Consider the following 25,615-nt stretch of genomic DNA (forward strand, 5'->3'; position numbering starts at 1 on the left):
AGTTTAACCTCAATTTTATGATCCGTGGTGGTTTAACATCAATTTTATGAAGTGACATGAGTGCTTTTTTTGCACAAAAAAGCATAATTTACCAATTTATTTCCAAAATTTTAATCTTCAGTGGCCGTTCATGAGAGCACCATGACACATTCATGTTGTCTTGACATGAGAGCAGAGGCTGTTGCGTGAACGTGTGTCGGAGAATAATATTTTGTAAATAAAGTGGTATATGTTTTTCCTATTTTCATTTTGTTGTACATTAGCTGCCAACATTTCCCCACCTCCCTCCCTCTCAGTGTCAGCAAGAGCAGGGGCTGGACCGCACTGACAAAACTCTTGCACACACTGCAGGCTTTTTCAGCATTTAGAGACAGCGAGAAAGACACAAGACAGCCTGAGAAGCAAGATTGAGAAAAAAAAAGCCATTAAAAATTTTTTTTCTAGATGGTGATAGAAAAGTGAGAAGTCTAGCCTTGCTTGGAAACAGAAGGTAGTTGGAGAGGCGCCTGAAGAGAGACAACTTTTGAAGAGAATTTTCTTGTATGGAATTGCCCACGATTAAAGCATAACCTGTTTTCAATATTTATTTTTCAATTTGCAAGTCTCTTTCACTCTTTGACCATGAGGCACATCTATCTGCTGAGTCTGGGTAAGTCACACTTCAGATGTTTTTAGGATTGAAGTTTCCACTGATGAATGTAGAGACAGATGTTTGTATGGAGCCACTGTGGTTTTGCTAACTCAAATGTTGCCCTGCCAACCACTGCGTAATTGTTGCTGTTTTAAAAATAGAGAAACAGCAAATGGCCAATGAGAGGAAACTGCCACAGATAGGAAAATCTGATGTCACAATGGGGTAGTTTTTGTGAGAATCAGGGTTCAGAAGCTCTAGTTATCTGGAAAGCACCAGCTGAATGTGAGTGACGAATGGAGAAGAAACAGAAGGTTCTGCTCCTGTTCTCATAGTCTTAAGACATTCAAGTGTTTGGAAAAGAACCGTGAAGTAAAAGTATCAGATGTAGATCTGGGGCCGTATTCACAAAACATTTTATCTTACCACTAAAAGTTCTCCTAAATTGCAGTAAAAGTTCTTAGCTAAGAGTTTTCTCTTAAAACCTATTCACAAAGCTGCTGAGACAAACTTTTACTAAGGAATAGAGAGAAGTCTTAAGCTAAGAGTAAGGGCAGGGTTGACCTCGTTGCTATGGAGTATACACACATAGGCTGCATTCGAAAACTGGAAAATGCTGCCTTCTGAGGACACATTTCAAGGTAGGAAGGCATCAAGGCACGTCCGAATCCAATGATAGCTTCACTTCCTGTTTCCTGAGATACCTTCATCTGATCGATTTTTGAAGGAAGCATGGATGTATCCTTAGTTTCCTTTGATATCCCACAATCCTGTGCTTTCCATTCTGTGACAGTTGAGCTAAAATAAAGATGGCGTCCGAAAGTTGTGTTTACTGTTCAGTTTGTGTGTAAATGTACGATTTTGACCAACATATTTCAATTTTGATATCACTTCTATCGAGAAATTACTACTGTAGTAATTAAATATTTGTTTAGTTCTCACCAAAGCTCGCGCTATATTGCTGTAGATCATTAAACTGTTACGCTGCCTCAGATGTCTGTCCGAAATCAATTTCGTGAGGTACCTTCATGCACAAACGCTGCCGTACAAGTCATTCTCTTATAAGACAGCGAAGCAGCAAGACGGCTACCTAGGTTTTCGGACGCAGCCAGTAATTGGCTGATGGGGGAGGAGTCAGCAATTTAATCATAGAAACATTGTAGAATGAGGAGTCATGTTTCCATATTTAAATAAAGGTTTTAAAATACAAACGTTGCCCTATTCAAATAAAGTTTTTTTTTTAATACAAATGTTACCATATTCAATTAAAGGTTTTAAAATGTAGGCTAAGTGTCACTAATTAAACTAGTATATACAGTTAATTGTCCACCTCTTGGATGTCTGCATTTCAAGAGAATGCAAAATGCAAGTGACAAATTATGTTTTATAAACAAATTGTGGAAGGAACACATTCAAACGGGCTTTCTAATTAGCTCGAGAGGAGGAATATATACACAGATGAGAGCTGACTCGCCTATAGTTACTCGGCTGGGGATACGAGGAGAACTTTGGGTTTGGGCTAAATTTCAAGCTCGGAGCTCTCGATCCCCTTGGACAGCACACCAATTACACTTAGCATATTATTTATTTATTTTTTTTTTGGCATCTCATCGTAGATTCAAATCTATAAATCAAAATGTATTGCATTTATGAAGAAAAGGTTCAACACCCAAGGCTCTATTGCTATTGCCTCATGGTGTACAGTGTCTTTGGGTGGATTAGGACTGTTTGTGATTTGTTCTTAGTGACTTAGGAGTCCCTTAGCACTAAAATGCTTTGTGAAATACTCTTAGAGCAAAAATTTAGGACTCCTAAAATTAGGACTGACATCCCCATTATTTTTAAGAGTTTCTTCTAAATCGGCAATTTAGGAGCTACTTTTAGCCTTAAGATGTTTTGTGAATACGACCCCTATTAGTACATGATTTTGGGCAAGAGATTGTTGTGAAACAAGGACTGCTATGTATTCAAACACTGTCCTCATGAACCTTCAAAGACACTGAAATAGTAAAATCACGATATACTTTGTGAGTTCAGTCTGGGATGTTGTGGGACAACGATAAGTGAAACTGAGCATTGTTTAGCTCAAAGTTAAAGGGTTAATTCACCCAGATTTGACCATTCTGTCATTATTTACTCACCTTCACTCTTAGAAAAATAGTTAATTGAAGACGAAAAACCCTAGGGTTCGTGACTCAATTTTAATATGGTTCTATATAAGGAGAAATGTCTTAAATATTTACCATGTTATTTAATTTTTTTCTATTGATAAAGTTTGTTTACATAAAATTTCATCAAAATGAAAAATAAATTAAAACAAAATGAATCAATTAAAATTAAATCCATAAAATGATCCCATGAATGAAACCCCTAAAAGGTTCTATATATGAAGCACCGGACAAAACCCTTTAAGCTTCTACCGTATATAAGAATGTTTTAACCTGTATGATTTCTGTGGAACACAAATAAAGATATTAACAAACCATTTTGATGGCCAATGACAAAAACACTGAGACGTTTCTCAAAATATCTTCTTTGTGTTCCACAAAGTACTAGTTTTTGGGTGAACTATCCCTTTAAAGCTTGAAGTTGCGTGGCTTTGATTTTGACAATGGAAAAATGTTGGCGGAAACTGAATTAGGACAGGAAATCCAAGGTGTTTTCATATGTCCACACAGCTGAGGGGCCCAGGAAGATGGGATGGTGACATTAAACCAAGGGCAAACTATGAAGAGGGGAAAAAATGTTACATAAACCTTACTAAAGAATAAGAACAAAATCATAATATACAGTAATTGTTTGTCTGGTGCTTACAATAATGAGCAAGACCACACCTTAGGTAATGATGGAGTCACCATTGTAAAAAGTGTTACACCACTTTTTAAGAGTCTCTTGGGTGACCCTGCCTGTGGTCAGAGCATGTGACAGTGTGTCGTCTGAGCGCTGGTTCTGTAAGTTAAATCTGTTAGTTACAGTCGTGCACAGAGCCTCACCCAGAGCACTCATACTTCCTGAATGGCCATCATGAACAATGAGTGGATATAACATTAGATTTATAGAATTATTCTTTTCTTTGATGGTTCTTCCAGCGTTGTCTACTCAGATGTTATTCCTAGTAAATAAGTGTCAATTTAGCCATTATGGTGGATAAATCAAGTTGATTTTGGAAGCCTGTCTTAGGATGGGCTCAGTTTGACATGAATGGCACTTAAATGTCTACGTCATGGATGACACTTAACAGTTTTAACAGTTTACATACAGTGATGTCCAATATTCTGAGGCCACTAGTGAAAATGCTTATACTTTCTATTAAACATTTTAATTGCATAACTTAAAAAAGTAAAAAAAAAAAAAAATTGAAAATTGAAAATGAACATGAATTTCAGAATTTCTTTTGGCATTTGGTTGTTTATTTGCAAGTTGTTGTATAAAAAGTCCCATATTTTCAACATAGTCTCAAACCTTTGGACCCACTATATGTGCTTCAAGCTAAACACCAAAGACACTAAACTTGCAGTAACAGACTCTTTATTTTTGCCTATAGGTATTTTATTGACATTGACAGAGAGCACAGCGATTGACTGCCCTGAGGGATATATAAAATTTAGGGGGAAGTGTACAGGTATGAACAAAAAGACAAACATGATACTTTTGTTGATACAGTTGAATATTATTGAATAGCTGTAAATTATACTGCATATAGGACACATTTATGCACTAAATCAGCACTTATTAATGAATTGTAATAAAAATAAAGACAAAAAGTGCTGTCGTTATTCATACTGTTTTTGTCATTGCTATAGATTATGATGAGTGTAAGTATGAATCACCCATTTGTGGAGAAAATGCAAGATGCTTCAACACAAATGGCAGTTACTACTGTCTGTGTCAAGAAGGGTTCACACCAACTCACAATTTCACACTAGAGGATAGTATTAAATGCCAAGGTAAAGAGAGCTTGATGTGATACATCTCATAGGACCTCTGTGCAGCAGAAACAACATCTGAATCTCTGTTCATCTCATTCCAGACATCAATGAATGTGTGGATCAAAGCATTGATTGTGGTCCTAATACAAAATGTAAAAATACTGAAGGAAGTTATTTCTGCACTTGTGAAACTGGCTACTCTTCCAGCAATGGGAAAGAGATGTTTTCTGCAGGACAAGGAATTCAATGTATTGGTAAGAAACTATTAGAGCAACAGACATTTTGTGGTCATCAATTGTGTAACTTTGCTTTTGGTCTAATGTGAGAGTTTTCTGTTTATTGTGTGTCTCTAAATTACAGACAGAGATGAATGCGCCGATCCCAGTACTTGTGGAATAAATGCAACATGTCATAACACCCCCGGTCATTTCTACTGCATCTGTGCTGCGGGCTTCAGCCTGAAGTCAGGAGAAACTAACTTCACTGATCTACATGAATCCTGCATGAGTAGGTCCTTTAAAACTGTAAAGCTTTGACATATTGAAATTTCAGTTTATTTTTTAGAAATGTAAGATCCTTCTCCGACATGTTGTTTTCATGTTGTTGAAGGTGTTTGTGACATTGATAAATCCATCTGTGGAGAAGGAGGAGTCTGCCATAACAGCAAAGACGGCCATGAATGTGTCTGCAGGTCAGGATTCACCAACTATGGTCACAAACAAATGAAATGCACAGGTTAGTGTTCTCTGTGAAGATCTGATCATTACGGTTCCTAAATATCTATTTAATTTCATGCTTTCAAAAAAAAAATCATAGCAATAGTTGCTTGCGTTTGCTCATTCTGAATGGACTGTCAGACTGTGCATTAGTGATGTAGTTTTTTCGGTAACTCATTCTGCTAGTTACTTTGATAGGCCAATAGGTGGCGACAAGTAACTGTTAAGAGTGAGTCATTGAATAATTCGTTCAACAGGAACAACATGTCACACAACTATATTTTGTTAGGAGATGATTAATTCTGCCGTGGCTTTGTTTGTAAATATGATATATATCTGCAGAGCAAAAATAGAAAAAAGTAACTGGCAATACTGTGTGTAAAAGGTAAGTTACTCAATATGAACTTAAATGGCAGTTTTAAACAAGAACATCTGAATCTCTGTTCATCTCATTCCAGACATCAATGAATGTGTGGATCAAATCATTGATTGTGGTCCTAATGCAGAATGCGTAAATTCTGAAGGAGGTTATTTCTGCACATGTAAAACTGGCTACTTTTCCAGCAATGGGAAAGAGATATTTATTGCTGGACAAGGAATTCAATGTATTGGTAAGAAACTATTACAGCAACAGACATTTTGAGGTCATCTATTGTGTAACTTTGCTTTTGGTCTAATGTGAGAGTTTTCAGTTGACATGTTTTGTTTATTTTCTGTCTCTAAATTACAGGCTGTGATATAATTTATTCAAACTTCTGCATACGACAGGATTAATTTACACTTCTATGGATGGAAAAAAATGTGTCTTCAGGATAACCACAAGCTGGAAACATATAATCTGCCCTGAAAAACTATCCATTCTGTCACCTGATGGAGTTTGGGATGCTTGCCACCTTCGCCTCTGGCTTGCTTATTGGGGGACACTTACTTTTCAACAATATTATGTTGATGGCATCACTGTTTTCTGCAGAACTGCTTTTAGATTAAATTAACTAATGGACTACTTGCATTGAGCCTTGTGACGCACATCCTGTTTGAAATATTACGGCTCAGTTGTTTCCAGTTATAGGCCTGTATATTTTCAATGCGCCGTTACCACATAGCTAACTAAATCCCCTCTTAAAACGAGAGTCCTTGATATGATTTTAGACATAAAAAGACATATTCAGAGACAAGAGAAGAGATATTCTGATGTACAGACCTTTCCAAACTCAACGGAACTTTTAATCAAACATAAAATTACAAACAAAATTTCCAACTCTAACTCCTCCTAGAGCTTTAACTCTACAACCTCCAAACTCAGCTCAGACCTTCAGACTGTCCTGACTTAGTGTGCTATATCTTTTCTAACTGATCCGACTAACGGTTTTCCTAAAAATGATGATTAAAACATGGAAAAATCCCATCAATTTAACACTGTGACAAACTTTGACGGGTCATAGCTCAGAGCAAGGATTTCATAGAAACATGTGGGTTACCACAGTTGAAGAGGCTTTGCAGGACCATACCTCGCAATGGGGTGTAAGATGTAGCCCTGGGGTGAAAGAGGTGCCCGAAATTGCCCCATAGACATACTATGATTAAGGGACAGCCAATGTAATAGATTGTCCATGCATGTTTATCCTACTACGGTAAATTGCATAAGGATTTGTATTGAACATGACTTTGCATCACAGTATCATAGAAACATGGGGGTGGACTCATTTTACTCAGGCAACCAATCAGTCTCTCAGGATCATCATGAAGCTATCAAGCCATGCCCTAGCAACCATTTAGAGCACCCTGGCAACCCAAACACAGAGAGGGATATCTTCAAATCCGAATGTCATAGAGATATTGGGGAAGGTTTATATCATTCATACCAGCAAGCAGCCTTTGGGGTATCATCATTGACAGCTGCCAAGCCACTCTAGCAACCAATCAAAGTACCCTAGCAACCGTAAAGCAAGACCTATATCTCTGCATCAGAACATCATATAGACATAAGGGTTTGGCTCTTTTGACTCATGCTGGCAAACAGGATTTCCAACATGCTACATATGCTAGCAGTGAAGTACTAAACATGTTAAAAAAAACCCATCTGATTATTGGATAAAGACAAGTCAAATGTGCTAGCATCATGCTAACAACATGTTAAATCATGTCAAAGCTTCAAACTTCAAGTTTTTAAAACTTGTTTATACATTGTGGTCCAGCTTTCGCATGCCAACTTCAAAGTTTGTCTTGACAACCTTTTTTATTTAGTTTAATAATTGACGATTTTTACAAAGAACAACAACAGCCAAAATGCGAACTTGCTCAACTGACGTCTCAGCATATTATAAGTAGGAACCAATGCACAATAAATACAACAAAACATCACAAAAAAAATTCAAAAAACATTATTAAAACATTAATATCATATTATAGACATTTTTGTTTTTACCGTGTGTATTTGTGAAAATGAATATGTATATGTATAATGTTACTTATGCTATGTCAAAGTAAAGATTCTTTTTAAAGGTGCCCTAGAACTTTTTTTTTTACAAGCTGTAATATAAGTCTAAGGTGTTCCCTGAATGTGTCTGTGAAGTTTCAGCTCAAAATACCCCATAGATTTTTTTTAATTAATTTTTTTAACTGCCTATTTTGGGGCATCATTAGAAATGCTCAGATTCAGGCTGCGGCCCCTTTAAATGCTCACGCTCCTCACCCCCCGGAGCTCGCGCTTGCCTTAAACAGCATAAACAACATTCACACAGCTAATATAACCCTCAAAATGGATCTTTACAAAGTGTTCGTCATGCAGCATGTCTAATCGCGTAAGTATAGTATTTATTTGGATGTTTACATTTGATTCTGAATGAGTTTGATAGTGCTCCGTGGCTAAAGCTAACATTACACACTGTTGGAGAGATTTATAAAGAATGAAGTTGTGTTTATGAATTATACAGACTGCAAGTGTTTAAAAATGAAAATAATGACATGACTCTGATCTCTCTGAATACAGTAAGAAACGATGGTAACTTTAACCACATTTAACAGTACATTAGCAACATGCTAACGAAACATTTAGAAAGACAATTTACAAATATCACTAAAAATATCATGATATCATGGATCATGTCAGTTATTATTGCTCCATCTGCCATTTTTCACTGTTGTCCTTGCTTGCTTACCTAGTCTGATGATTCAGCAGTGCACAGATCCAGACGCTAATACTGGCTGCCCTTGTCTAATGCCTTGAACATGGGCTGGCATATGCAAATATTGGGGGCGTACATATTAATGATCCCGACTGTTACGTAACAGTGTTATGTTGAGATTCGCCTGTTCTTCAGAGGTCTTTTAAAAAAATGAGAAACAATGGTGTTTGAGACTCACTGTATGTCATTTCCATGTACTGAACTCTTGTTATTCAACTATGCCAAGGTAAATTCAATTTTCAATTCTAGGGCACCTTTAATATGCCAATAAAAATACTGTGAGCTGTCAGGGTTATGTCTCGTTTTATGTGTTTGTTTTTGCTTGAGGTTGACTTTGAGCTGGTTTTCACTGTATTCTGTATACATTTCATTCTGGATACATATCATTTTGTTTGAGATGGAAATTTCAATGTTTAAAGTGTTTTGGATCAGCATTGAAATTTTGATGAAAGTCGACAGCACACACGGGTGGAGACAGTGACATTGAACTAACAGTGATTTGTATTTGATGAGCACAAGATCATGCAGGTGTGTATCTCTGCAGAGCACTAGTGGGTGTTTCTCACTCAATGAGGCGTTTTCAACTGCTTTACCCGATTTGCTCTGATCCACCTGGGGCTTGGTTTAGGGGTGAGCCTTCATGATTTTAGCAAGTCTGAAAAGCATCTATTGTAGTTTGAAATTGACCACTGAATGCTTGGTAAACGCCCAATTTGTTTTGTGTCTCAGTAGTCTAATTGATGCTTAATCATTAGAGAGAAAACACAGGTGCATCCTATACAGATGTCTTGTGTTGAACCACCTGACATACTTCCACGACTTCTCTAGGACAGTTTCAAACAATGGTGGATCTACCTTATTATTTCTCTGTTCCTTTGTTTTGCATGCTTGTTATTTGATTTATATTGTTACTGACTGTAATTAGATACATTAAAAATTATTAAAGTGCTTGAATAAAGCATCCATTTTTCTCCATTCTTAAAATGCATATTGCTTTAGTAATATTTATAATAAGAATATTATAGTATTTTGTGGAAGTCAATGGGGACCATCAACTGTCTGGTTAGCAACATTCTTTAAAATATTTTCTTTTGTGTTCAGAAGAAAGAAACTCACACAGGTTTGGAAGTAAATGATGACAGAATTTTCATTTTGTGGTGAACTATATCCCTAAAGAAATTTTCATTGAAAAAACCTAAGCTATTTTATTCTTCAAGATAAAATTGTTACTTGAATGCTACGTATTTTCTCTGAAAATTGATGTTACAAAGTGATGTTGCTTCAGCATCATAATATTGTTTGATCAATGTTACAATGTGATGTTGATATTAAATCACTTTTGCTGAAACACTGAAAATACAACTGAAATGTAATGACAACATGGTAAGACTTTACATTAATGTTCATTAGTTAAACATTAGATAATATATTAACTAACATGAACTAACAATGATCAATACATTTGTTACTGTATTTAATCTTCGTTAACAAATGAAAATACAGCTGTTCATGTTAGTTCACAGTGCATTAACTAATGTTAGCAAGATTTTAATAATGTATTAGTAAATGTTGAAATTAACATTAACAAAGATTAATAAATGCTGTAGAAGTGCAGTTCATTATTAGTTCATGTTAACTAATGAACCTTATTGTAAAGTGTTCCCCTATAAACTATATCTCAGTTCATTTTCCATGAAACTACATAGCATTCAAGTAACAATTTTATATTGAAGAATAAAAGAGTTTAGGTTGTTTCAGTGAAAAATTCTCAATTAAATCACTATTAAATTTGAGGAATGTAACTGATTTCCATTCAGTTTAGCCTGTTTCCACTGAAACACAATCACAAAAAAACATCTTGTGTTTATTGAGAAAGTGACTGGCATCATTTACTCACCCTCAGGTTGTTTCAAACCTGTATGAGTTTCTTTCTTCAGTTAAACACAAGATATTTTAAAGAATGTTGGTAACCAGACAGTTGATGGCCATTGATTTCCATACACCAATAAAATGTTCAAAATGTTCCAATTTCAAACTACAATAGATGCTTTTTAGACTTGCTAAAATCATGAAGGCCCACCCTTAAACCAAGCCCCCAGTGGATTAGAGCAAATTGGGTAAAGCAGTTGAAAAGCCCATGGTGGTTTGAAAACGTCTCATTGATTGGGAAACATCCACTAGTGCTCTGCAGAGTAACACACCTGCATGATCTTGTGCTCATCAAATACAAATCACTGTTAGTTCAACGGCCATGTGCAAAATGATTCACCTTTTCGAAGCGCTCAGAACATCACACGCTGGCGACACCTGCTGGTCAAAACTGTGTAAATGCAAAATGGACAACTACTTTCAACTACTTTCTTATTACAGAGATGGCTCTTATACGTTCTTTCATTTATGAATGAATGAATGAATGAATGAATGAATGGTAAATTTAACTATGTTAAATATTTAGTTAATCTTAAACAATAACGCTTTACAGCCCTACTACTTTAAATATAAGTTAGGAATTTTGCATAAACATGTAAATTAGGGTGAAGTCAAAATTGGGACACTTTTTGGTAAACTGTGAATTAAATACAAATAAATCTATTCTACCTACACTTATTATTGTTTTAAACAAATGATCAAGGTCTCTTGTATCTCCAACTATGTTTTTTGAAGGAATATGGGTAGTATTAAAAAACATACAGAGATTAAAAAATGTTAAGAACCATTTTTATTCTATAGCTGTTTTCAGGTAAATTGGGGCAGTGCAATTGGTAAAGTGGGACACATTTTCATGTAGTTTGTTCTTGGATAATACAATTGCTTACATCAGGATATATGCACATCTCTGTGAAAGAAGCTTGCCAGATTTTGTATTGTTTTCTGTTTAATAAGATAGTGCTATTTCATGCATTTCGACTTATTTACGCTGTTAAAGAGTTGCATTGTCATGTTAAACATAGCCAAAGTTAAAAAAAAAAAAACAAAAAAAAAAAGTTGGACGTATGAGTATTTCTGTGCCAAATTCACTCCAGGGTTCGTAAAGGTTTCGGAATGTTTTTTTTTTTTTTTTGTTTTTTTTTTTTGTTTTTTTTGAGTATGGCCCTTAATGGCATAATAAAGGGTGAATTCCTTGTATGCTCAATTCTCCCTGAAGAGTGCACACAAACACATCCACCGGAGCGTGAGCAAGAGCACGCCGATCAACATGCTACGTTCGGGTAACGGAAGTCATCGGCAGCGCTGGGAACAGTGTGGGAACAGGGAACAGTGAAGATTGTTTTTCCAGGGCAGCAACAGAGTTATGCAAATGTGTTTGTTTGTTCGGTGAGGAATGTTTTATAAACAAGGTCCAGTTCGACGTTGGATTTACAGATCGTCTGAAACTGAAAGATGGAGCGGTCACAGTGATAAAAGTGAGTTGGAACCACAGGTGGTCAGTAAAACGGCATCAAATGTCTGTTTTTTTGGCAATTGGCGCACAAGTGCATAATGTAAACAACACAAACATATAGTGAATCAAAAGTTATCCAGGGATAATATGATGATGTTTTGTGTGTGTTTAAATACATTTTGTTTAGCTGAGCACCATAAGTGTCCATTTGTTTATTGTAAAACCACGCTTGTGACTCTTTAGGTCCGCCCACGGCACGCCTCCTGGAGCTCGACTGTCTTTTATAAATCTGATAAAAATAAAGATATGAAGGATGCAATACTACTCTATAGGTACTCAAGATTAACATGAGAGAACAAACTGTGTGTTATGTGATGTCCCCTTTAACATGTGCTTTCTCAGATGTTCCAGCGCTTGAGTAGTATAACCACGCCCACATGACTTATATTTGACCAATCAAATGTTGATATTTAAATTAAGTACTGTTATTACAACATTTCAATACCACCCACAATTATCTCTATTTGTTTTTGAAGAGCACTAAACCAAAGAGTCCCATTTTAGCTGGTGTCCCACTTTTGCTGACTTCACCCTAGTACATACAGTGAATGAAAATTGACACGGAAGTGATTAAAATATGTAATACAAATAAATAAAGGTTAGCATTCATCAGATCTCACACACTTCAGCATTGAGGTCACTTGTTTAAATGAGCACTGACACCCTTTGGTGAAATAATCATGTAAGTTTACCAGCCGCTGCTTTCTCAGATCAGCTTGGGTTGGATTAAAACCATTTTCCGTTGAGTTTGGAAAATTCTTTACACAGAAATAATCAGAATATCTCTTCTCCTGTCTCTGAAAATGTCCAGATTTTTTAAATCTTCTTGCAGACATTCATTTTAAGTGGTGTTTAGTCAACTCGACAACTACAGCACATTAAAAATATACATGACAGGAAATAAATGAGTTTTATCTACTATTTCACAAAACGGAAATGCATCACGAAGCTCAGAGCAAGTAGATTGCTGGGTCAGATTTAAACATGGCCTTGTCCCAACTTTTTTGAGATGTGTTGATGCCATGAAATTTAAAATCAACTTATTTTTCCCTTAAAATTATACATTTTCTCAGTTTAAACATTTGATATATCATCTATGTTGTATTCTGAATAAAATATTGAAATTTGAAACTTCCACATCATTGCATTCTGTTTTTATTCACAATTTGTACAGTGTCCCAACTTTTTTGGAATCGGGTTTGTAAAAAAAAACTTCATAAAACCTGACAAAAGGCTTCTCTACACCTTCATACACACACATATTTTTTATGTACAGTTCATGTCGTTTTAAATAAGATTACTAAAGCAAATAATAATGCCTTCTTTTCACACCATGTGTTCCTGTGACCATGTGGTTCTGACACATGGTCCCGCCTTTAAATGGTGCTTGTTAGTGACTCCCACACCTTACTGAACTGTTCTTTGGTACTTTCTCAGCCCTTCTAATTGGTTGTTATCATTTAAAGAAAAATGTACTAAACATAGGGCTTAAGAAAACTTTCCATTGCCTGAGGGCAACGCTGTGCTGTAGAGGGTTAAATATGTATTTTTTTGCCACTTTTGCATATTTTTTTAAGTAAATATAATGAATTCATAGAATTAATGTGTGGAACTCAAAATTATCAGAGGTAATTACTTCTTAAATGACAAATGCTGGTGTACTAACATTACTAAAATTGTAAGAGATTGTTTATTTGTTTGTTGTTGCTTTTTTTACAATTACTAGATAGATGTCAACAGTTTCTATGGTACAAGAACACACACTCTTCAGGCCCTTGTCCCAGAAAACCCCCAAGATTCTGATGCTGATCTCAGTGATGTTGATGACCCAATAGAGTATCCAAATTATCACCCTGTCCAAGAAGAGAAATGTTCATATATCTAAAAAAAGAAAAATTCTGTTGCACTACCACACTTGATGGCGTGTTTCTTGAATCATAAAACACTGTAGCTGTGGCCCGGAAGTGTTTGGTTCGTGTTGTCAACATGTCAAGAAGACGCTGTTTTCTGCTCTGCGATTCCACTGTTCCCGGGTCCCATCACTAACTCTAAAATTTACCTAAACCCTGCCCCAGGGAACATGCGTCAAAGGGGGTGAGGCCATGTTGGGCTGCTTTAGAGAAGAGGAAGAGTTGTTGTAGTAGAGTGTTGTTAACATGCGGCCATTTTACTCCAGACTGCTTCACAAATGAGGGTAAATTCAATGCTGGATTTGCACAAAAGATTAACATGACGGCACATGCTAGTCGATGAGTTGAATCAACTCCACAGCAACTACATAAATTTATCCACTAAACCGTTCAGAAACATCCAGATGCATTCTATAAGTTGTAACTTCTTCCTGAGTCTCTCCATCAGTGTTCGACTCCGGTTTGAACAATGAAAGGCTGAACACAGTTACTGACAATCCTCATTTTGGCTGCGTGAGATTCTCCAGCTTTGTTGTTGTTGAGCAACTGAAGCTTGAGCTGTTAAAGCTCCGCCCTCTTATGGAAAGGGGGCAGAGGGCAGCAGCTCATTTGCATTTAAAGGGACACTCACAAAATACGGCGTGTTTTTGCTCACACCCAAATAGGGGCAAATTTGACAAGCTATAATAAATGATCTGTGGGGTATTTTGAGCTGAAACTTTACAGACACATTCTGGGAACACCAGAGACTTATATTACATCTTGAAAAAAGGGGCATTATGGGTCCCCTTTAAGAAAAGCAGAGCAGCTGATGTAACAAATATCAGCTTTTACTGGCAGGTGAGTGTCTGTAGGGGGTGCTGTTGCCATATATGTTTGTCTAATAGTTAATTTTCTGCCCAAAACCATATTTTGTTAAATAAACACAAACTCTACATTTCAAAATGCTAAAAACCTTTTTCAACACATACTAACTCTATCAAAACACAGCAAACCTGATTCAAAATCGAGTCGTTCTGTCAAAACACTAGCACTAGTTTCTATCCAATATGTACTTATAGTCAATCAAAGCGCAATGACTGTCAAAATACTAACAGCTGGTATTATGTAAACTGCATTACTTGTCATGTATCAGCTCTACCTGCAGAAAATATGAAATCCATAGTTTTTAAAATTCAGTTTCCTTTTACTGCAGCAAAAGTATAATGCATGTAAGCCATTCTACGTTTGGTTGAGTGTTGAATGTGTGCATTCTTGGCAACAGAAGTGAGTCATTATTTTATAGAACGTGCAGCAGAAAAAAGAAGAAGAAGAAAGTAACAGAATTGCTCAGGGCCGCTACTGGTCAGATGAAAGCAGAACTTCAGTGTCCCCTTTGGTTGAAATCTCTTTCTGGGCGTGGGTGTGTGGTGTTGATGTTGGTCCCATAGAGGGTGGGATGGTGTCCCCTTGGTAGCTTGTGCCCTATGCAGACCACATATTTTGTAAATATGGAACAGTGTTAGTGGAATCATTGTAGTAAAATCATTGTAGTATGAAGCTTTTACTGAAATGAAAACATGAAATTGCTGCCACTGATCAACAACAAATCCAACATACATGGTCTTTTGGTTATTATGGAAGCTTTTTTCCACCACAGAATAAAAAACCATAAAAGGTAATTGTGACTTGTTATCAAAAATATTTTTTATTTTGCAATTGTGAGTTTACATCTCACAATTCTGTCTTTTTTCTCTCAGAATTGTGAGATATAAACTAGGAATTGAGAGAATTCAGAATTCAGAATTGTGAGATAAAAAAAAGTCACAATTACCTTTTTTTTTATTTTCTATTCATGGCAGAAATAAGCTTCCATAGGTTCCACATGTAAGGGGGAAAACCATAGAGATGCACAATCCAGCACACATTCTTCCTCCTCTCCCATACCTCTTCTTCTGCCTTGTCCTGATCCAACTTCTCCTCTCCTCCTTCATCTATTCTTCTCCCTTACCCAGATATTATTTTCTCTCTGCTCCTCTGTGTTGTTCTTCATCCACATTGAACAAATCTGATTCAGAGTCCTATTTTACTGTATGTCCATCTAATGAAAATAAATTCAACACCTGACTATGCCTGACTGAGATTGGAATCTGCTATTTCTCAATATTTAAGTGATCTGCTAATTACAGGTTTTTTCAACTGCTTACACACAAATTCCTCACTTGTCTCACAATTTCTGAAAGCTGACACTCAAACAGCAGAAGCACACAACAGATCTGCAAAACCATACACTAATTCTTGGCCTTTGACTCATTTTTCAATTTCATAAAACACTTTTTGCAAAACACAACACACAATTCTCTATGTAACACACAAAAATCTAACAGGAAGTATCTTGATTTCCTTTTTCAAACACAACCAATCAAAATGCCACACTAATTCATCAGTGCCTCACACTAACTCCTCACATGCGCAAACACTCATTGCTTCACTTATTGTTTATAGCTTTTCTGTTGTCTACTTGCTTCCATATTCATCATTTCTAAACCCTATTGAGGATTTTTTCCTCCACATGGTGCTGGAAAGTGCATGATCTGACACTGACGCTGCCTCCATCCAAGGTCGGATACACAAGAGAGAACAGCATGTGACGTGGATGAAGTATTGTGGCTGGACCCAGCCAGGAGGAGAGATGGAGCCTAGATACACCCAACCATCTCGCCCACCATCAAACACATGCTGGGTTTCCATGTTCTATGGGGACATTCCATAGGCATAATGGTTTTTATACTATACAAACTGTATATTCTATCCCCCCTACACTAACCTTACCAGTAGACCTACCCATGACAGAAAACATTCTGCTATTTTAGATGTTCAGAAAACATAATTCTGTATGATTTATGTATAAGCTTGTTTTCTCATGGGGACTTTAAAAATGTCCCCACAAAGTCAAAATGCACTGGTATTACTTTACCTGCGGGGACATTTGGTCCCCTACAAGGACACACATACACACCGTTCCTTTGGAATATTCACCTTTTTCAAAATTATGCTAGTTTTTTTGGTTGCTAGTTTTTTTGCTTACTGTAAAAAATAAATAAATAAATAAATAAATTCAATCTTGCTTTCATGCTTACCATGAATTTTTCAACACCTCTCTGCCAATTACTTTCAATTTTGTACAGAAATGTACATAGTAACTTATGAAAGAAGAGCTTTAGGTTTTGAATAACTTATGCTAGTTTTTTTGGTTGCTAGTTTTTTGCTTACCGTAAAAAATAAATAAATAAATAAATTCAATCTTGCTTTCATGCTTACCATGAATTTTTCAACACCTCTCTGCCAATTACTTTCAATTTTGTACAGAAATGTACATAGCAACTTATGAAAGAAGAGCTTTAGGTTTTGAATAACTGTGTGTATATTATATATCCAAAAATAGAATATTTTGGCAAATGTGTTTGCGAAGTAAAACAAATGTTTGCTTTTGAGATGTGTTTGTAATATTTTGAATACAGTGTTTCATTTTGCAAGAGATGTGGGGCATTTTGCATTTTGTGTGTGCAATTCTTGGATTTGTGTGTAAAGTTTTGAAAAAAAGAGACAAAGTTTTGATAATGTGTGTACACAGTTGAAAAAAAAACTGTAAAAATGCTTATCAATTGTTTCAGTATTTGTTTTACATTTTTTCCAGTACTTTTCCAGTACTGCCGTTGTTGTAAAAGTGTAAGTTTTATCCTATATTTAAAGATTGGAACATTGGGTCTTAATTTCTGACATGCTGTGTTTAAGCATTTGCAAATAAGATGAGAAAGATACATGATTTTGGTATGAGGTAAGCTTATGTGAAAAGAAAATGTAAGCATTTTAGAAATGTGTTAATTGACTGCATTTTGTGTGAAAACGACATGAATTGTGTTAATGGTATGGCCACAACAGATGGATTTTCTGCTAAATGTGTTTAGAGTTTTGAAAATGTGACTACAGATTGGACAAAAGTATGTTAGCAATTTAAAAAAAAACTGTAATGTTATACAAACCCGATTCCAAAAAAGTTGGGACACTGTACAAATTGTGAATAAAAACAGAATGCAATGATGTGGAAGTTTCAAATTTCAATATTTTATTCAGAATACAACATAGATGACATATCAAATGTTTAAACTGAGAAAATGTATCATTTTAAGGGAAAAATAAGTTGATTTTAAATTTCATGGCATCAACACATCTCAAAAAAATTGGGACACGGCCATGTTTACCACTGTGTGGCATCCCCTCTTCTTTTTATAACAGTCTGCAAATGTCTGGGGACTGAGGAGACAAGTTGCTCAAGTTTAGGAATAGGAATGTTGTCCCATTCTTGTCTAATACAGGCTTCTAGTTGCTCAACTGTCTTAGGTCTTCTTTGTTGCATCTTCCTCTATATGATGCGCCAAATGTTTTCTATGGGTGAAAGATCTGGACTGCAGGCTGGCCATTTCAGTACCCGGATCCTTCTTCTACGCAGCCATGATGTTGTAATTGATGCAGTATGTGATCTAGCGTTGTCATGTTGGAAAATGCAAGGTCTTCCCTGAAAGAGACGATGTCTGGATGGGAGCATATGTTGTTCTAGAACTTGGATATACCTTTCAGCATTGATGGTGCCTTTCCAGATGTGTAAGCTGCCCATGCCACACGCACTCATGCAACCCCATACCATCAGAGATGCAGGCTTCTGAACTGAGCGCTGATAACAACTTGTGTTGTCCTTATCCTCTTTAGTCCAGATGACATGGCATCCCAGTTTTCCAAAAAGAACTTCAAATTTTGATTCGTCTGACCACAGAACAGTTTTCCACTTTGCCACAGTCCATTTTAAATGAGCCTTGGCCCAGAGAAAACGCCTGCGCTTCTGGATCATGTTTAGATATGGCTTCTTTTTTGACATATAGAGTTTTAGCCACCAACGGCGAATGGCACGGTGGATTGTGTTCACCGACAATGTTTTCTGGAAGTATTCCTGAGTCCATGTTGTGATTTCCATTACAGTAGCATTCCTGTATGTGATGCAGTGCCGTCTAAGGGCCCGAAGATCACGGGCATCCAGTATGGTTTTCCGGCCTTGACCCTTACGCACAGAGATTGTTCCAGATTCTCTGAATCTTTGGATGATATTATGCACTGTAGATGATGATAACTTCAAACTCTTTGCAATTTTTCTCTGAGAAACTCCTTTCTGATATTGCTCCACTATTTTTCACGGCAGCATGGGGGAATTGTTGATCCTCTGCCCTTCTGACTTCTGAGAGACACTGCCACTCTGAGAGTGGCACTGCCACTCTTTTTATACCCAATCATGTTGCCAATTGACCTAATAAGTTGCTAATTGGTCCTCCAGCTGTTCCTTGTATGTACATTTAACTTTTCCAGCCTCTTATTGCTACCTGTCCCAACTTTGTTGGAATGTGTAGCTCTCATGAAATCCAAAATGAGCCAATATTTGGCATGACATTTCAAAATGTCTCACTTTCAACATTATGTCATTATGTTTTTGATATGTTATCTATATTCTATTGTGAATAAAATATATGTTTATGAGATTTATAAATTATTGCATTCCTTTTTTATTCACAATTTGTACAGTGTCCCAACTTTTTTGGAATCGGGTTTGTATATATACTGCATACACACAAACAAAAATACTTGGAGAAAGAAATGAAAGAGAGGATTTTTGTGTGGGTTGTGAAGGAAAATTTAATTACATTTGAAGTGAAACTAAATGAGTTAACTATGGTTCTCCTCTTCTAGGCCTCCACAGAGGATGTGCAAAAGGTCAATAACCTGAAAGCAAACAGGAAGAAGATTTGTTCTCAAGTAAACAGCAAATACAAAACCATACTGTATAAATTAACTGTGCTACTTGTCAAATGGATACATTTAGTGCTTATAAATAAGGCAAGCATCACTACAACTATTGCTCATACTTAGGGATTTCAACAAAATATTAGTATTAAACTTTGGGGTCCATCATTTGTGCTATTGATATGAATTATATCTCAAATAAAAATAGTTTTCTAAGTCCTTACGATGGTTAATTGACTTGTAGTGGTGTGTTTGAGGCATACACTAACCCCCTCTGGCACGTCTATGCCAAAAAACAGCACTTGCAAGTTGAGCTTCGCCGAACCGACACAATCTCGCCTCATGTTCACGTTCAAGCGAGAGTGACAAAATGCTGTACGGTAATTCAAAAACAATGTATATATTATGACTTCATAAGGCGATTTCGAAAATTACCAACTTCCATCGAGATTTCTTGTACTGTATTTGCAAAACTACTGCGCTGGTGAGCGTTGTAGTCGTTGTAGTCCAGAGCTGCGCTTGGAGTATTTATGACAGTGTGATTCACTGAAGGAACTTGTAGAGGGAGCTTCGCAAATCTTTTGGAAGCGATGCTAATATTGTTCTGATCAATTAGACTTACAAACTGCACCTGACAGACAATAAAAGAGGCACAAAGTATCTCACAGATTACAAGTGACAAGTCATATTTACAGACCAGAACATCATAGAGACAAGCAACCACACAGAACACCCTAGAAATAACCAAGAACACCATAGAAACCACTGAAAACCAACCAAACACCACATAGAAATGGCCTAACATCCTACCATAGATCCAGCAACATAACAAGTACCACTTCATAAGAACCTAGTTACTGTGCTTGTTCACATCAGCAACTGTGACAATATGTACTTAGTAAATTGTGAAAGATGCATCAAAACATCATAATCTGGGGTCACTACAGAGAGCGTCATCATGTTTAGTGTGTTTGTCATGCATTCATCTGCTTTCAGACATCACACCTACACAGTGTAAAGCGGTGATACATGCCATTTTGGTCTTGTGGTTTTCTTGGAGGAAGAGGTGGCTCTTGGGTAGTTCCTGGTTAAAATTAAACGCTATATAAGCACTCAAGTTGAAAGTAGAGATGAAAGTGCATGAGGAACAAAGAGGAAAGAGAACGCACTGACAGAACACTGTGTACTGATTATTTATCACTGATTGTGTCGCATTTACTTTATCACCATCAACAAGCAACCATTACTGTTGCATAATATTTTGTTGAAAGGGGCCTGTATTTATTAAAACCAATTCACAGCAAAGTCTTACCAAGTTAAAAAGTTATAATAAAATTTTTTTTTGATGCAGAAATAATAAACACAATAATACACAAAGTTTATAAACTACATTTTATTTGTTACTACTAATGTTATTCAGCTATTAATATTAATACACAACTTTTCTTACCATACTCAATCTGCTGTAAATAAAGTAGGCGTCATGAATGTCACAGTCATGGAATTCAGTATAAAATCAGCCAATCACAGCGATGTGTAGGCACTGCCTCCTCTTACATGACTTTTCAGTATTTCACCATTACAGGTTTCATTGTAATCTGACCTTTCAAAATGGAAAATTATGTGCATATATTTTGCATTTTATAATAATCATAATAATAATAATAAATTATACTCAAATCACTACTTAAAGTGCTGTAAACACATTACAAAAACAACAATAATATATAATATACTATACACTATAATAATAACAATGAGAAGATACTGTGTTTTGAGCAGATTCCTAGTGGAAGCAGGTAATGAATTCCATAACTCGCACAGCTTCTTGGGGCTTATTGCTTTAATGTAAAGTGAGGCAAATTCAGTAAGTTAAAATAAGAATTTTGAAATCAATACATTGTAGAATGTTAAATAAAAAAAAACATACCCAAATTAAAGGGGTCAAGAACTGAGAAATCAAAATTATTTTGACATATACAGTAAGAGATCATTGTATAAAAACATCTTTAAGTTTTAGAACTCAAAACTTTCTCATTAGTCTCAAAACAGCTTATGAAGCCAATCTGACAAAATGACAGGAATGTTGCACTTTATTATGGGATAGTGTGTGGTTAAACACTTCCTCCACAGAAGATCAACGCTTGATTCTACATCACTGCCTGTTTAGCCCCGCCCACCAATTCGCGCATGTAGTAGGTAAATAACAAGAGAGGCAAACGCAGGTCTACGTAGAAACCAAAAAAATAAAGACGGCTCTGAAATCAACAAGATGCTGTGCAGTGCCAAGTTATGGAAAAAAAAAAACTCATCCCAAAACTGATCCCAACATTAGAAAAGACTGGATGAACTTTATTTTTAATGAAGTTCCAGACCGCGTCAGTAAAAATCACAGCAGTGGTTGTTTGCAATGAACAGCCTGGTCTCATCGTTGATACGTAGGTATTAATACGTAACTTTCAAAGACACAAAACGTACATTTTTGTACGTTTAGAAAGGTGCTGAAACTTACAGTATTGATGTATTTATAGCACTAAAACATAAAAATACTTTTTCAGCAAAAAATACGTAAAATATTTATGAATCTTATTGTTATAAAGCAGAGAAGTCTCACAGCAGACACACGCCTTAAAACAGAGCGTTCAAATCAGAGGGCTAAAATCAGAGTAGAAAATGGCCATTTATTTCTAATTTAGGGAAACCTTTTATGTAAAAATCATATCAACATTATAAGTGCACCTGCAGGAAACATTATAAAACAATAATACAAAAATGCAGTTCATGACCTCTTTAAAGGCTATATGTAAGAAACAATATAGAAAAACTGTGACACTATATTTTACAGTGAATATATTTGTTTCTGACGATTTATCCTGTGTGCTTCCTCCACGTCTGCAATCACATTCTCTATTAGATATTCATGTTATCTTACGCTGGAAAATTTCCCACAAGTGTGGGGTTGTTTTATAAATACCAAAAATCCCTTTTCTGTCTGATACCACCAAACATCTTACCACGGGAATAAGCAATTTCTCAGCACTCATTCTCTCGCTGTCAGCAGTGTGTAGGACAAGAGCAGAATAAGAGGAACAGCTGTGGGTTTCAGTAGTCCAAGATAAACATTAGCACAACTGGACTGATCTAGGAGACTTGGAACGGGCAGCAATACAGTTTGGGCTCAGGAATTGTTTTTATTATTAATTTATATATTCATTTGAATCAAAATAATGCTTTTATTCAGCACAAACACAATGACTTTAAAGTTGTTATAAAAAATTTTTTTTTAAATAAATGCTATTATTGATGAATAAATCCTGAAAATAAAACTATAAAGCAGCTGAGCTGTTTTCAACATTGATGAAATTAAGAAATTCCCCACAACAATTGTCTTGACACATTGTGGGGTTTAAAGCCTTTAACAGGAGGTGAGAACCCAATTTTATATTATTTCACACTCTAATCTAGTGATGAAAAATGCAACACCTCTGCAGAGTGTCCATACTGTAAAACAATGAGAGATGTAGGCATCTATTTTGAAATGTTTCAGACCTGCTCCATCTGTTGTAATTTCCTGTTCATATCCTGTTCTGCCTGTGTACTTTATGCTGGTGTCTAACATAAGATAAGCCTATACAGAGAAAGCAGAACAGAGAAGAACTGAACCTTTCCTCATGCATATTTTCTATCAATCATGAAATAAATCATCAACAAAGCAGCACAATGTTCAAATAAAATAACATTTTAGATTTCTAGATTTGCAAAAAAATGAAAACAATGTGTGCTGTCACGATGCTAGTGTGAGGTTTATTTTTGTAGGATTATTTTGTGTTTACGTAAATTGAGTAATTTGGTTAGTGTTTATGGGGTACTTCTGTCACATTATTGATATGGATGGGGAACTGGCGCGCTGACTATGTACGGGAGAAGACGGAGCAAGCTGTAACTCATGGTGCTCCTAACAGCATGAGCTACGACAAAAGTCAGTAAAGCTTCATCTCTCCGTGTTTGCCTCTATTATCCATATTATTATCTACGAAAGACAGAAGTTCCCTTTCGAGGAAACACTTTGGGTAACGGCTTCAGCGTGACAGCTCCTGAAGCATGTGTGCAAGTGTAACGGAGGCCAACTAGTAGTCGTTGTGCGAGTAAACCTCACTCCTCTGATCTCAAGAGATGCTCTTGCGACTGACGCTAGGGGTTGCAGCCTTTAGCCTCCTTGTTAGAGCGTCCGACTCCTATGCCGGAGACCCAAGTTCAAGGCCCTCGCAGATCGGGGCGAGTAGGACCTGGGTGAGGGGTTACACAACTAGTCCAATTCTGATTGTGATGTGACGTGACGTGACGTGTGACGGCGTAACGTGGAAGCTACAGAGGGAGCCAGCAACACAACAACATCAGCTTTCTGCTCTTCAGCAAGCGCTCTATCTGTATCACTCTATGTGTCTGATGGGGAGTTTGAGACGGCTTCAGCTCTTTTTCAGCTCTCAAACGCTAGCTACAGCGCTCAGACTCAGGATACAAAAGCCTGCTCTGCAGCTTCTTCCTCCTTGAGTGAGTGCTTGATGTTGGGTTTGGTTCTCAGCATCAAAGCAAGTGAGTTGTATGACTCGCCAGCCCACTCACCTCAGTATGAGGAGCTTGTGGAGGTTATTACCCACGCAATGGTGAAATTAAACATTGACTGGCCCGCCAAGAAGTGGGAAGCACAAAAAAAGAGTAAGCTTGATGAGACCTCCAACGTCAAGCCTTACTGTTCTTTCTCTGAGAAAGCCGTATTCATCTCATGTTTTGAGCCCCACAGTGCATAACTATATCATCGTAGGGTTCAAGGTGTACTTCTAAAGTGTAAAGTGTACTCCTAAGTCAGAATAATCATAATTACGAGTTGACAACTTGTTGAACTGTTCATATCATAGAGGAAACCATCAACCTGTAAAAACCAAAAGAAGAGAGTAAACACCACCAATACAAATGGGCAAAACTGTACAGACATCAACAATCACTTCAGAGCATCACAGATTCAATTTGTTTGGGAAAATGTCTCCAAGGACGGAAGCCTCTTCTGAGAAAGGCCAATGTTATATCAAAAGATCACATGACAAAAGATTTGACATAAAAAAAATAAATAAGTAAACATTTGTAACAAAATACACAACATGACAACAAAATATGTACACAACATGATCCATTTGACACTCTATGGGCGAAAAAAAGTGTGTGAACAGGGTAACCACAAGCTGAGAACACATAATCAGCAGTGAAAAAGTGGCTAATTACTCTACTTGTGTTGGGTTACCGTTCTGTGGGCCGAATGAAAATGTTCATTTATCAAAAATAAAACAATGTCTTGTTATCTGTTCATCATCCTAATAAAATAGAATCACATTGGTGATTGATTTGGAATGTTCTACATAAGCCTAGTTTTCACTAAAATTACCCGGAACAATTTGTCCCAGGTACTTTTTTCCCCCAGACCTGCTGATGTCTGCATTTCCGTCACGGTCTAAAGTACCATGAATAAATGTAGGACTGTGTGCGACTTTCCAGTTCCCACTGGATTTCGTCCTCTGTGTACAAGCTTAATAAAGCCTGAACCTCGTCGTTGGTCCATTGTATTTTTAAACTTCATTTTTGATTTGAATAGCAAACAACTCTTGCTGCACTCATTGCAACAGACTTTTAAAAATGGTGGTTGAAATAAAATGCTGTGTGGAGTCAACCAATCAAAATGCTGCATGAACTCAACCAGTCAGCATGTTCAGTGCCAAAGTCCCACCCCCGAAAGTTCATGAACTTTGAAAAAGTACTACCTCATGAGCAGGGACTTTCTGAATACAACAGATCGTGACATTATCATGTGACCCTTGGCAGGTCCATGTTATGAAGGAGGTTGAGAGTCTATATGAACAGAGAGTCTGGACCAGTGAAGGAAAAGACCACCAGGGTGTTTGTTTATCAATCCCATAATACATAGCT

General features: G+C 36.6%; 1 protein-coding gene across 2 annotated transcripts in view; it reads left to right on the plus strand.

The window, feature by feature from the left end:
* Positions 1-359: 359 nt before the first annotated feature.
* The window catches only part of LOC125266979 (adhesion G protein-coupled receptor E5), a 45,839-nt gene continuing 20,583 nt past the window's right edge, over positions 360-25,615 (plus strand). The window contains exons 1-7 of one of the 2 annotated variants that reach the window (XM_048188163.1): positions 360-649; positions 4,176-4,253; positions 4,435-4,578; positions 4,662-4,814; positions 4,921-5,067; positions 5,170-5,295; positions 5,735-5,887. In XM_048188163.1, the coding sequence (XP_048044120.1) occupies positions 622-649; positions 4,176-4,253; positions 4,435-4,578; positions 4,662-4,814; positions 4,921-5,067; positions 5,170-5,295; positions 5,735-5,887 (829 nt within the window). In that variant the 5' untranslated portion in view covers positions 360-621. The remainder of the gene's footprint in view (positions 650-4,175; positions 4,254-4,434; positions 4,579-4,661; positions 4,815-4,920; positions 5,068-5,169; positions 5,296-5,734; positions 5,888-25,615) is intronic. The other variant, XM_048188180.1, reaches the window with a different exon arrangement.

The sequence above is a fragment of the Megalobrama amblycephala genome, linkage group LG1, assembly GCF_018812025.1.
Source record: "Megalobrama amblycephala isolate DHTTF-2021 linkage group LG1, ASM1881202v1, whole genome shotgun sequence".
Taxonomy (NCBI): Eukaryota; Metazoa; Chordata; class Actinopteri; order Cypriniformes; family Xenocyprididae; genus Megalobrama; species Megalobrama amblycephala.